Here is a 14,648-nt window from a genome sequence, read left to right as displayed (position 1 = left end):
TTAACTATATGATTTTGCTTTACTTAGCATATTATCAATGCATATTCTTATTTGTCTCATCAAGTCTTGCCTTGAACTCAAGTTCAGAATCAAAGCCATCATACTCGACTATTTTCGACGACACGCCATATATAGTTACCATGAAAAAAATAATTAGAGTAACAAGTTAACTAATTGTTTCCAAAATACTTTCTATTTATATTATCATGTGTCGAAGTGCTATCTAACTATACCCCTTATTAAAGTTTAACTACTGTAACATTATTGAAATTAAATCAGTTATTTATATCCATACCTTCAAACAGCAACCGACATAGTCGTGACAAAGTTTGGTACGGAGACCTAGTTGAGCGTTGAAATCCTTGTCTGGGGTAATTCCGTTAGAGGATGTTCTCCACTTCTAAAATATTATGTCGTACAGCTTTTGGAAAATATAATACGTCAATTATGTCTTGCATGCCGATCACTCAGCAATCCTTTTTAACATATATTGACAATTCCATTGATGCAGACTAGAAGATATGTTCCTTTTTTCATCTTTCGTGTACCTAAAATAACAAATATAAGGACATGATAGAACATAATTATATCATACATATGCACGTTTATAGTATACAACATATGTTCAAGATATGTCTCGTTCTTTCAATATAATCTTCAAATGCTCAAATAAAGTTTACGGACCATCTAGTGCAAGCACTCTAACAATTAGTTATTCGAATTAACAGAACTTATAGGCAAGCGTGATCACATTTGCATGAGCACCAGCCCGATGTTAGTCATGCTGGAAATTGGTGAGCCGGGAAGGACATCAATTCAGCTGGTGAACCGGGAAGGCGAAATTTTAGTTTACTGATTTTTCGGAAAGTTTAGATTCCAATGACTAATCAAGGTATCACTGACATCTGTTTACCATAAAAGAACACCCGTTAATGCTTGGATTTATCAGAAATGCATGTAAACTCTTGTTATGCGACATTATATGGTGTGGTGAATAGGGAAGTGTTTCCATGAAGTGCATTGTGCACGAATGTTCTCTTAAACGGAAGGCTTTCTTGAAAAATGCAAACGTAAATAATAAACTAGACGCATGTGCGGGTACTTTCGACTTTATGTCATTTCCGAATCTATTAGTTATCAATATAATAATCGCAAGTTTACTCACCGAATCGAGATGTTTTGACACAAAAAAGCCGCATCGGGAAGTGTTGCGCGCACCTGTTGATGACGTACTATACCACCCCTGTTAAGATAATACCAAGCAAATGCTATTTTTTAAACATAACTATTAGGGGTCCAATACCTTAAGTTTTATGGCAAGCCTCTGGTTTTCTCTATTCCTTCTTAACAACATCCCTGAATTATAATCAAACTTCACATGAAAGGTAGGCAGAGGCAGAATCTTCTTATTAAGGTCAATTACCAACCTCACTAGGTCAAGTCCCATAACTCTGACATGTAATTTGGCCAAATTATGCCTCTTTTTGGACTTAGAAAATCCTGGTTAAAGTTTTACATGCAAGTTAAAAGTTTTGTGTGCAAGTACATATAGCTATTACTTAAAGGCATATAGCTTTGAAACTTTTTTGCTCTTGTCCGTCCGTCCTTCCGTCCGTCCTTCCGAAAATGTTGTGTCGCGCGTAGCTCTGAAAGTATTTGACGTAGAGTCACAAAACTTTACAGGAATGTTGGTCAGCATGTGTAGTTGTGCACCTGGGGTTTCGCATCCGGATCCATTCAGTCATGTAGAAGTTATGGCCCCTGACTTTGTAAAAATTGGTCATTTTAATGTTGTGTCGTGCCTAGCTCCAAAAGTATATGACCTAGAGTCACAAAACTTTACAGGCGTGTTGGTCAGCATGTGCAGTTGTGCACCTGGGGTTTCGCGTCCGGATTCATCCAGACATGTAGGAGTTATGGCCCCTGACTTAGTAAAAAATTGGTCATTTTAATGTTGTGTCGCACATAGCTCCAAAAGTATTTGACCTAGAATCACCAAAGTTTACAGGAATGTTGGTCAGCATGAGTAGTTGTGCACCTGGGGTTTCGCGTCCGGATTCATTCAGTCATGTAGAAGTTATGGCCCCTGACTTTGTAAAAATTGGTCATTTTAATGTTGTGTCGTGCCTAGCTCCAAAAGTATATGACCTAGAGTCACAAAACTTTACAGGCATGTTGGTCAGCATGTGTAGTTGTGCACCTGGGGTTTCGCGTCCAGATTCATCCAGTCATGTAGGAGTTATGGCCCCTGACTTCGTAAAAAATTGGTCATTTTAATGTTGTGTCGTGCATAGCCCCAAAAGTATTTGACCTAGAATCACCAAAGTTTACAGGAATGTTGGTCAGCATGTGTAGTTGTGCACCTAGGGTTTCGCATCCGGATTCATTCAGTATTGTAAGAGTTCTGGCCCCTGACTAATGTCATGTAGTGGGGGCATCTGTGTCCCATGGACACATTTCTAGTTTTTTTTCTAGGTCAATTACCAACCTCACTGGGTCAAGTCCCATAACTCTGACATGAATTTTGGCCAAATTGTGCCCCCTTTCTGGACTTAGAAAATCCTGGTTAAACTTTTGCATGCAAGCTGCTATCTCAAAAACTAATGCAAATATTGAATTGAAACTTCACATTTATCTTTGGGGTTATAAAACTAGGTGATAGCATAACTCTGACATGCATTTTGGTCAAATTATGCCTTCACACATTTCTTCGTGTTTATAAAACTTGGTTATAGCATCAAGACCCAATACTCTGACATGTATTATGTAAAATTATGTCCCCTTTTGAACTTAAAACTTCTGGTTAAAGTTTTGCATGCAAATTACTATCTCCATCACCCCCACCCATCTCACCCCATTAAGAAATAATTGACCCTGCCTCTTCCTTCTCTGACTGACATCCCCAACCTAAAGAAATATGAAAGTTAACTTAGTCTTGCGTTTTCAGCTAGTAACATATGACTATATGGTGACAGAAAGCTAGACCGCCAGTGTCCAATGATGCATCTAGTTATTGTTATGTTTTTTTTTCAAGGTAAAATGATCATTTAACAAAGTATCTAGTTTTCAATGAAATATGTTAACATTTGCCAGAGATAAAAACAGAAAATCAAGTGTGGAGTTAGAATATTTGTTAAGTATAAATTGCATATTGCCCTTTTAGCTTTCAAAAGAGATTATACATATATAGTACTGATTTGTAGTTTTTTGGTTACCTCATTTAATACACATATCTGAGAATTAATTGTTTACATGGTTTTGTAGAAAAAGTCTTGAACAATTTGAAATGCTTTATAGTAGAATACTATCATGTTAATACAAAGACAAGACTAGTATTAGTTTAGATACATCAGTTATTATGCACTTGTTTGGACATCTTATTCAATTTTCTTATACCTAACTCATTTCAGTGTTGCAGTACATATATGTATATATAATTATATATAGAGAGAGGGTAAAAAAGGGCACTGCTTCTAAGTTTTTAAACAACTTGTAGTTTTTACATGTGAACATTAATGGTCCAGGTGAAGAGGCTGTTCATAAAAAGTCTTCTACTTGTTGCTAAGTAACACACCCATTTCCTTTCATTCTTTAGTAGTCAGAAAATGTTTATAACTTTGTCCCAATAGTGTATTTAAAGTTCATAGTAAGATATGTATTAAACAGGTATAGCAGTACCAGAACATATATCAAAGCAGACAGAGGAAGAGATAAGGAAGATGAGTGAGGAAGCTGAAGCTGATGTACATATGACTGGAGATATTGATGCTGCTGAAAAGTATACCTTCCAGTTTTTTGAATAGGAGTTTTCAGTAATTTTGTTTTTATATACAGATGAAACTTAATGATGTAATCGCCTGCTGTACTGAGTTAGAATGGCAATCAGATCATTCAGACAAGCTCAACTTTACATATGTAACTTTTTAGGTCATAAAATGTGTTAGTAAAATTGCTCTTGCTTATATTCAAGAAAGTACTGGTCTCCATGTCTACTTTTTAGCTCGCCTGTCACATAGTGACAGGGTGAGCTTTTGTGATCCCCCTTAGTCCTTCATCCGTCCGTTCACAATTTTCTTGTGAAAACGATAGAGACCACATTTTGTATTTGATTTTAATCAAACTTGCACTCAACTTGAATGGGCATAAAATCTCGATTCCTTTCGAAAACTGGCCAGATCCCATCATGGTTTCCAGAGTTATGGCCCCTTCAAGGGCCAAAATTTGCTATTTTTGGCTTGTGAACACGATAGAGACAACATTGTGCAACCAACTTTAATCAAACTTGCACACAACTTGTATTGGCATAATATCTCGGTTCCTTTTGAAAACTGGCAAAAATCCCATCATGAGTTCCAGAGTTATGGCCCCTTAAAGGGCCAAAATTTGCCATTTTTTGCTTGTGAACATGATACAGACCACATTTTGCAATCAGCTTTAATAAAACTTGCTCACAACTTGTATTGGCATAATATCTTGGTTCCTTTCGAAAACTGGCCAGATCCCATCATGGGTTCCAGAGTTATGGCCCCTTAAAGGGCCAAAATTTGCTACTTTTGGCTTGTGAACACGATAGATACAACATTTTGCAATCAACTTTAATCAAACTTGCACACAACTTGTATTGGCATAATATCTTGGTTCATTTCGAAAACTGGCCAGATCCCATCATGGGTTTCAGAGTTATGGCCCCTAAAGGGCCAAAATTTGCTATTTTTTGCTTGTGAACACGATGTGATCTATGTCAAAACTTGATCTTATCATTTAGAGCAATGGTACTCAGGTGAGCGATATAGGGCCATCAAAGCCCACTTGTGACTTTTTGACAGTATAATTCATTCCAATTTTCAGTGAAATCATTGTCAAATAATCAAAAACAGATACAAACAGAAAAAGGGTGTTGAAATATGTATAATCAAACCGAAGTAATTTCCACCTTACTTTTAAGGTTAAGTTGAAATTCAGAGGTATAACAGAAATATACATTATGACAGGTTGGTGTTGAGTAGAGTTGGTATGAGTAGTGCTGCAAAGAAGCCACAGACACCAGCTTCAGTAGAAATGAGACCCCAGATCTCTGCAAGGTATGTGTAGCCATAGTAATATCCTAAATATAAAACTCTGAAGGGAGAGCACAGATGTAAGTCCCACTGTCAAGTGGCTTGAGTTTCACAGGTTGTCCATTCATGGCTCCCTGTTTCATGTGATTTTTTGTTAAATAAATTTCATGGGAATTAATATGCACTTGTAGTCTGGTAGATTGCCTTGTTTTTCTTTTTTCTTTTCAAATGGAATATGTGCAGATCTTATTTATAAGTTTCAATTTTAAAATGTTGGTGAATATTGTCCTGTTGTGTTATAAAATATTTCATACAGATTTGTTTTATTTCAGTAACAGTTCAGAGTGTATGAGAGGCAGACAGAGTCCATATGGTGTTGATAATGGAAACTTTCCTGAGGTAGATAAAAATATATATAAAATACCAATATGATGACCTTAATTGTGCTAATATTTTTTTCATTAAAAGTGCTTAGATTTCTTTTGAAGTTGACAGCTTTTTCCTGATATTGCAAAAGGTAGAAAAACAAAATTGATCGCAGTTATGGAGCAGCATTGATAAATCTCTGTGAAATGATTGGTTGGGAGATTGATGTTTTTGGGGTATGGTAGTGAAGGCTGCTGAGTGAGTCGGGCATCACTGACCACTTTTTATTACCAGTGGTCAGATTCTGTCATATGATAATGCCACCACACTTGGGGGCATCTGGTCTTCCTCTAACATTATAACTTAAAAGCTTCTGTATGAGGCCTTTAACCCTTACCCTGCTAAATTTCTATAATGAACTGGTCCATCATTAAATTTGAGCAGTACCATTTATTATTCAAATGGGTGTTTGCTTAAGATTTACCTACTGAATAGCGAACAGTGCAGACCATGATTAGCCTGCACAGAGGTGCAGGCTGATCTTGATCTGCACTGGGCGCAAAGGCAAAATCACTTGCCACCAGCAGGCTAAAGGTTAAACACTTGGCAGTTCATCTTAATTATGAATAAGAAAATGAAAATAACTGAATGGAAAGTTATAGGTACTACTGTTTAAAAGAAAGAAAAAAGAAATAATTTATTATACAGAAGATATTGCAGATGCTTCTCTTTAGGTTCTTAAAATGTATGGTAACATTTTGTTCATAAAAACATCATACAATATTGTTTTATACAAAAATATGTTGAAGTAATTAAACGTACTGTTTATGCAAAGAAATATTAAATGTACAGTTTACGGAAATTAAGTTATACCGTTACGTAAAATTATTGAAAGTGCTGTTTATGAAAAAAAATACTAAAAGTGCAAATAATGAGAAGTAAAAAAAAAACACCGAAAGTATAATTTATGAAAAAAAGATAAACATGCAGTTTATGAAAAAAAATAATGAAAGTGAAATGTATGAAGAAATACTGAAAGAGTAATTTATGAGAAAAATAATAAAAGTGCATTTTATGAAAAAATTGCTGAAAGTGTAATTTATGGAAAAAATATTAAAAGTGTAATTTATGGAAAAAATGCTGAAAGAGCATTTTATGAAAAAATATTAAAAGTGCAATTTATGGAAAAAATGCTGAAGGTACATTTTATGAAAAAAATACTGAAAGTGTAATATATGGGGAAAAATACTGAAAGTGTAATTTATAAAAAAAAATGATACTGAAAGTGTAATTTATGGGGAAAAAATACTGAAAGTGCAGTTTATGAAAAAAGAAAAGTGAATTCATGTAAAAAAATATATGGAAAAACTACCGAAAGTGCAATTAATGAAAAAACTACTACTATGGGGAAAAAAATGAAAGTGCTTTTCATGAAAAAAAAACAAAGTATAATTTACGGAAAAAAATACTAGAAGTGGAATTAAAGAAAATACAGACAAAGCAGTTCATGAAAGAAATGCTGAAAATACAGTTTATGAAAAAAATACTGAATGTGCAATCTTGAAAAAATATGTAATGTTCATGGGAAAAATACTGAGCATTATAATTAGTACTCATACTATATAATTCTCATACAAGTATAGAAATGACAACCTCTAAAGTGAACACTATTATACCAGATATATTTGTTATGGCTGATTTGCTTTCAGATGTTGCCTGTGAAAGAAACAGTGAACACTATTATACCAGATATATTTGTTATGGCTGATTTGCTTTCAGATGTTGCCTGTGAAAGAAACAGTGAACACTATTATACCAGATATATTTGTTATGGCTGATTTGCTTTCAGATGTTGCCTGTGAAAGAAACAGTGAACACTATTATACCAGATATATTTGTTATGGCTGATTTGCTTTCAGATGTTGCCTGTGAAAGAAACAGTGAACACTATTATACCAGATATATTTGTTGTGGCTGATTGTTATGGCTGATTTGCTTTCAGATGTTGCCTGTGAAAGAAACAGTGAACACTATTATACCAGATATATTTGTTATGGCTGATTTGCTTTCAGATGTTGCCTGTGAAAGAAACAGTGAACACTATTATACCAGATATATTTGTTATGGCTGATTTGCTTTCAGATGTTGCCTGTGAAAGAAACAGTGAACACTATTATACCAGATATATTTGTTATGGCTGATTTGCTTTCAGATGTTGCCTGTGAAAGAAACAGTGAACACTATTATACCAGATATATTTACTTCAGTTGTTTTGCTTTCAGATGTTGCCTGTGAAAGAAACAGTGAACACTATTATACCAGATATATTTGCTTCAGTTGTTTTTGCTTTCAGATGTTGCCTATGAAAGAAACAGTGAAAGAGTTTGTTTTCTTTTATGGCTGTAGAAATTTGGAAAAATATACCTTACTCAATAAGAAATGCTAGCTCAGTAAATTCATTTAAATATTTACTTAGAAACTTTATTTTAATCAATACAGTGTAGAGTTATGTTATGTGACTGTTAACATGTGTTTTTCTTCTTTACAAGTCTGCTCTATGGAATGACTGTGACATTTTCATTTGTATGAGTAAATGGTTTTGTGTTTGTTAGAGGGCCTCATTGAAAATAAGAATTGTATGTTATGTATGAAACTTAATGAGTCTTACCCTCTTTAAATAAAGAATTTATTATTATATTATTATTATTATAATATTATACTAGATATATTTTCAACAGTTGTTTTGTTTTCAGGTGTTGCCTGTGAACAAAACAGTGGCTAGTTTGATGTCGTCCCTCAAATATCAAACAAAGACACTCTACCCAGGAAGAGGTAATAGTTAACTATTGTATAAAACTATTAAATGCAGATATGTAACTACCCTAGATTTAGAGTGGTAAATTTTATTATTTTATTACTCAAAATAAAAACCAATTATCTCATACAACACTCTTTATTCATCAAGAATATGCATTGATACTTACAATGATAGTTAAACAAATGCATGATACATTTTGTAATAATTTAATTAAATTCAGTAAAAGTATATTGACAATATTGGGAGTTGATCGGCCGCTCATGACTCAACAAGGGTCTCACCGTGTAGAGTCGTTAAAAGCACAGCAAAATCCGTTGACCGAGAGGAGAACAGACGCACCAACCCAAGGCTTGCAAAAACAACGCATCTGCGCAATCCATCGAACTTCGAATTGTGAATCCAACCCAGCCCGGGTGTCACCAGGATGCGGTCAAATGCACAACCTGAGCCAATGTAAAGCGAGGCAATATAACACAATGGACCACAAGGCAAAGCAATGCAAGACACTTTGTACTTTGTAACAGGTATCACTCAAACAACGCAAAGTAACGCAAGACACTTTGTACTTTGTAACAGGTGTCACTCAAAGGCAAAGCAACACAAGACACTTTGTACTTTATAACAGGTATCACTCAAATGCAAGCACACAACAATTTCAATTGAACGTCGAGCTACCATTCCACCCATTTCGGGTTTCACCGAGAATGAGCGAAACCGCAACACGAGTCAATGAAAGGCAAGGCAAGGCAAGGCAAAGTGACACCACTGAGAGCAACGCAACACACGCAACACTAGGAATTGCCAAGTACTAGGGCAAAACCTTTTACTATCCAGTTAACACAAACTGGTAAACATATGATACCCCAAAGTATGCAACTTGAATGCAAACATACAGACACCGATCCGCTCACCTCACAGCCGACAGAATTTTACCGCCACAATAAATTTATAATTTATCCGCCAAAATTCTATGGCCTTTCAAACTCTTCTTTAAAAAATCGCATCTTTTATGTAATCACCAAAAAACTGTAGTCCTACTTTCTTATACTGTATTCCATCTGACCGAAACAAAATGTGGCATAGCATCAATATCGAGCCTAATTATAATGAATTTGCCACCTGAATAAGCTAACTTGCGGTAGGCCATATATTACTAAATCTAATCTTACCACTTCAAAAGCTGTGAGTTTGATATAACTTGCATCAACAATTAGACAGTACAAGCTCCCCTTTTAAAGATTTGGCTGAAACGGCAGAAAAAAGAAAAAACTGACGTTTTACTCCAGATTAACGAGTAGAAGTCCTGAACTTACGATTATTTCTCTATTAATTGAGATAATTAATGCACATACAGAAGACATTTTGTCTGCGCCTATAGAAAAATTTATGTGACCCGATTTCTACTCCTTAATTCTGAAATAACGGGGTTTGATAGATACATATTTCATTGTTTTGAATTTTTATATACGCATATTTGTTCTCAACTACGGACAAGTCTGAAACTTGAACAATTCGTATGTTAATCGTTTGCTCACATAAACAAACCAAAGTATGATACAATAAACAAAGTCTAACATATTTTCAACTCGTATTCCTCGTATATCGTGCATGGGAAGCAGTCGCATTTGACCTTTATTAAAAACTTTGTCGATAGAGCCCGCTTGTCTCGGTAGCACAATTATTTCGACAGCCGTCTAACAGCTTATTTATGCTGAAACCCGTATGCAAATGAAAAACCCGTGCAGTTTGTGAAATTAATTTAAAGCCCTGTTCCCGTCCTACATTTTAACCTTGAATTGTAACTGAAAAAGCATGAAAATCCCGACTATGAACAGTGACACCTATCAATATAGTCTATTTTATATATAATTCTATATGAAATACCATTGGTTTTGCGTGCAACAGTGTGGTATGTGCCTATTATAATCATGGTTGCATACACACAAAAGAATTAATTGAATAGCAGCGGGGTAGGATTTTAAGCCTGTAATATAAGTTAAATTCGTCTTTCACAAAACAACATACACTATAAGACAATAATGTGATGGGTTGACATCGGTCATTGTTAAGGTAAACGGTACGTGATTTTTTTTATTTATTTTTTTATACGCCCGTTTGAAAAACGGGACGTATTATGGGAACGCCCCTGGCGGGCGGGCGGGCGGGCGGCGTCCACAGACCTTGTCCGGAGCATATCTTCTACATGCATGAAGGGATTTTGATGAAACTTGGCACAGTTGTTCACCATCATGAGACGGAGTGTCATGCGCAAGAACCAGGTCCCTAGGTCTAAGGTCAAGGTCACACTTAGAGGTCAAAGGTCAAATTCAAGAATGACTTTGTCCGGACCATATCTTCTTCATGCATAGAGGGATTTTGATGAAAGTTGGCACAATTGTTCATCATCATGAGAAGGAGTGTCATGCGCAAGAACCAGATCCCTAGGTCTAAGGTCAAGGTCACACTTAGAGGTCAAAGGATACAAGAATGAAAACTTTGTCCGGAGCATTTCTTCTTCATGCATAGAGGGATTTTGATATAACTTGGCACAAATGTTCACCACCATGAGGCGGAGTGTCATGTGCAAGAACCAGGTCTCTAGGTCTAAGGTCAAGGTCACACTTAGAGGTCAAAGGATACAAGAATGAAAACCTTGTCCGGAGCATTTCTTCTTCATGCATAGAGCGATTTTGATATAACTTGGCACAAATGTTCACCACCACGAGACGTAGTGTCATGCGCAAGAACCAGGTCCCTAGGTCTAAGGTCAAGGTCACACTTAGAGGCCAAAGGTCAGATACAAGAATGACTTTGTCCGGAGCATTTCTTCTTCATGCATGGAGGAATTTTGATGTAACTTGACACAATTATACACCATCATGAGACGAAGTGTCATGCGCAGTTCCCTTCTTTCGAATTACTTCCCTTTGTTGTTACTATAAGTAGCTTATATTGTAACTTTTTCATTACTAGTCGTAGGGAAAAATCGAGACCACTTTTCTTTAGTACAACATGCATGCTACATCCAATTTTGAGGTGTATTTTGACCAGTCTCTACCTGGTAAAGATTTTTGTGAGGACTTACAATTTTTTTTTTTGATTTTTTTTTTTTTAAGATTAACTTCCCTTAGTTGTTACTATAAATAACTTATATTGTAACTTTTTTATAATTGACCGTAGGGAAAAACCAAGACCACTTTTCTGTGGTACAACATAGATGTTACTTTCCAATTTTAGGTGTATTTTAAGGTATCTCTACCTGGTAAGGAGTTTTTTTGTGGACTTAGAAAAACAAAACACTTAGTTATTACTAAACAACCACAAAATTAAAATTCCATTTGCAAATACAGGTGCTAGAGTAAAGAAATTTGCTGTGACGGGCGTATATTGTGACATTCTTGCACTCTTGTTTTTAATGATTTAATAGCTGTATTGTATGTAACCGAGGTATAAGTGCTACTTTTATTTAAGATTGTAACAATGTTCGAACTCTATGGATCTACATCAGGAGCTGCTTATCTGAATCTGAATAACTTAAACCAAAACAATGTATCAAAAATGTCATCGTGACGACCTGGTACTTATCAGCGTTAATAGGAAAGCAATAAAAATCTGATAACTACATGATAGTTCGTACAAGATACTTATAACTGCCCTATTGAGACAAGTGAGCTTTTAGATTTATTACTTATTATTCAGTAGTTGTTTAATAAGTTTGATCCCCAAACCACAACCGCCGCTAAGATTGGAAACAATTCCGTCAATGTTATGTTTGCTGTAAATCCAAGTCTGTACCATAAATCAAGTCATCAGTGACGGTGAAAATAAATACCAAAATCGGAATATTCACCCGGGTACTATCAAGAGACAAAATTATAAATCTTAGTTTGTAACAGAAAAAACTGAAATCCAACTGATTTATTTTTGTAAAAATCATAACATTGTTAAATATCCTAATTCTTGTATGATTATATAGTTTTGTCAGACCAAAAACGGCGAGTAAAGATTGACCGGTAAAAATTGTCATCATGACGAACCAGTACAATCTTAGAAATGTAACAATTTATTAGTGTTCAATTTTGATTTATGCAGATTCTAAAATCTAGCAAACTATTCAAATGTTATGTACCTGGTTAAGTTACAAATGAAAGCGACTTTAATTGATATGTCAACGTCCTCGTGTATTAGATCTACAAATAAGTTTTAATTTGTGTTCACCTGTGAATTTAATGTTTTGACATACTTCTATGCTACATAACGTAAACTATTTATAAATGGTTAAATTGAACCTGCTGCGCATGAATGACGTAAACTGAGATCCGAAGTGACCTAATTATTGAACCCATTTATATTAACCGTTAATAAAATCGTTCATTGTATGATAAATGGTGAGTTCCTCTATATTCACCTGAAATATTTTTGTGAAATGAAACATTTTACTGAAATCTTGAAATTTAGCAGTGGGGCCGGCTACTCGGTCAGTTTCAATATTATTTTCAATTTGCGTATTGATTATTCTGAATTCAGTGAAACGTATTTAATTATTACTCTTAAAGTGAACATAGCAATTCAATGAAATTAGAAGACAGTTTGTGTAAGAGATAAGATGTTCCAATTGTTATGTTTCCTAAACTGACGGAATCTGAGAAGTGATCCTTTATGAAAGGAAGCTCGAACAAAAAGACGAACACTTTTGATTACTTAAAGACTTTAAATTATGCGCGTTGAAATTTGTACACTTTACAACGTAAGAAAATTTGCGAATAAACCACGTACGATTACAGAAATTACAGTCATAATACATATGCATAAAAACTGATGTTAACTGGTTTAACCTGCATGTAATGGCCCATAAATTATTATGGAGCTGAAGTGCTTTGACGTAAAAGAAATTGATCGTCATAACTCGTGAATGAGTAAGTTCTTCTAACGCAATGCGCGATCTCTGAAGTTATACATATAATGCAATATCTCATCAATTTTGTAAGAATACCTGGTATACTGAAACGTAAGTGATTAATTCATTAGTAGATTTCTCAAAAAACTTAATATTTTTCTGTACATTCAATGCGCTAGTAACTATTCAGATTAACTACCAAACCCTTGCAAACTGTGCATTTCGATTGTAATACCTAATTTATCTACTCGCCTTAACATTCAATTAAAGCTCACACTGAATCGCTAAGTAAACATCTGTCGAGCGTAAAGTTTGTAAAGAAATGTCAAATACAGTTCAATTACTAGGTCATTCATACCACAAGTTTTCAAAACAAATATTTCTCTACATGCAAAATAACCTTTCTAATATTTGTTTATACATGTATTTTGTTTTAGCTTGAACTCATGTTTTTCTTATAAATATTAAAATATGAAAATCGTAGCTAGGATACAAAAACTAAATCTAATTTTTACAAACATGATGTTTACAAAAACGAACTGCTCCAGTTCTACCTTATAACCTTAAATTGACACTGAAAAAGCATGGAAATCATGACTATGAACAGAGACGCCTGTCAAAATAGCGACTATTAAATGAAATTATACATTTGTGTATACAAAACACCTTTGATTTTGCGAGCTAAGTGTAGTACATGTTGCCTAATGTCATCAAAAGTTATATACACATTAAAATTTGAATAACTGTGGAGCCGAGTTTACTGATATTGTATGCCAAAATAGAGTCAAAAGGATAGCCTGTAGACACGTGCGTAGCTATATATTTGCGTCGCCACACCCCATTCGTGAGTATTATGAAAAAACCTAAGGATCTATGTTTGAACAACAAACAATCTACTTAAATCTGTGATATTATTTTTCGACATACCGGCAGAAGATTGGTAACACCGTCAACAACATTCTCTTCTAAAGCATCTTCACCTAGCATCCCTCTTAACATTGTCCTGAGGAGCATACTGCAGAATATTTCTGTTGCAAGGATTCCTCCGAAATATCAATTCCCGCCTTTGACCATGAGGCATTGCAATGATAAATCAAAACATGTAAATAGTTTTGACGTTACCGACGGTGTAGCTAGCAAAATATGAGAGAACTGCACGAGATTATTGGTATTTATATTATATCGACTGGGTACCAGTATCAGTAGGAACCAGTTCAGATCAGCCAAGTGTAACAATAACAATGACACGTTTATCTACGAAAACAGACGACAATTTAATAAACTAGCAGACGGTAATTAACGAGCAACAATTTGAGAAAAAATAAATTAAATTATTTTAATTCTAAAATAATTTCCATTATTGCTTATGTTACTAAATATAGTAACAAATTTGCACTAAATTTAAACGTATATGAGCAGTGTGAGGCCGATTAGTTTTCGTGTGAGCTGGTGTGCCTGATATCAGTATGTGGGACACTTCCGGCAATATCAGGCACACTTCAGCTGTGCA

General features: G+C 34.8%; 1 protein-coding gene across 1 annotated transcript in view; it reads left to right on the top strand.

Annotated features, from left to right (window-relative positions):
• Positions 1–14,648, top strand: part of LOC123536276 (uncharacterized) — an 88,069-nt gene that overhangs the window by 62,504 nt on the left and 10,917 nt on the right. Inside the window, exons 8-11 of the mRNA XM_053527806.1 lie at positions 3,667–3,778; positions 4,992–5,081; positions 5,390–5,456; positions 8,177–8,255. Of these exons, the coding sequence (XP_053383781.1) occupies positions 3,667–3,778; positions 4,992–5,081; positions 5,390–5,456; positions 8,177–8,255 (348 nt within the window). The remainder of the gene's footprint in view (positions 1–3,666; positions 3,779–4,991; positions 5,082–5,389; positions 5,457–8,176; positions 8,256–14,648) is intronic.

The sequence above is a fragment of the Mercenaria mercenaria genome, chromosome 17, assembly GCF_021730395.1.
Source record: "Mercenaria mercenaria strain notata chromosome 17, MADL_Memer_1, whole genome shotgun sequence".
Classification (NCBI taxonomy): Eukaryota; Metazoa; Mollusca; class Bivalvia; order Venerida; family Veneridae; genus Mercenaria; species Mercenaria mercenaria.
This window is presented reverse-complemented; position numbering and strand designations above follow the sequence as displayed.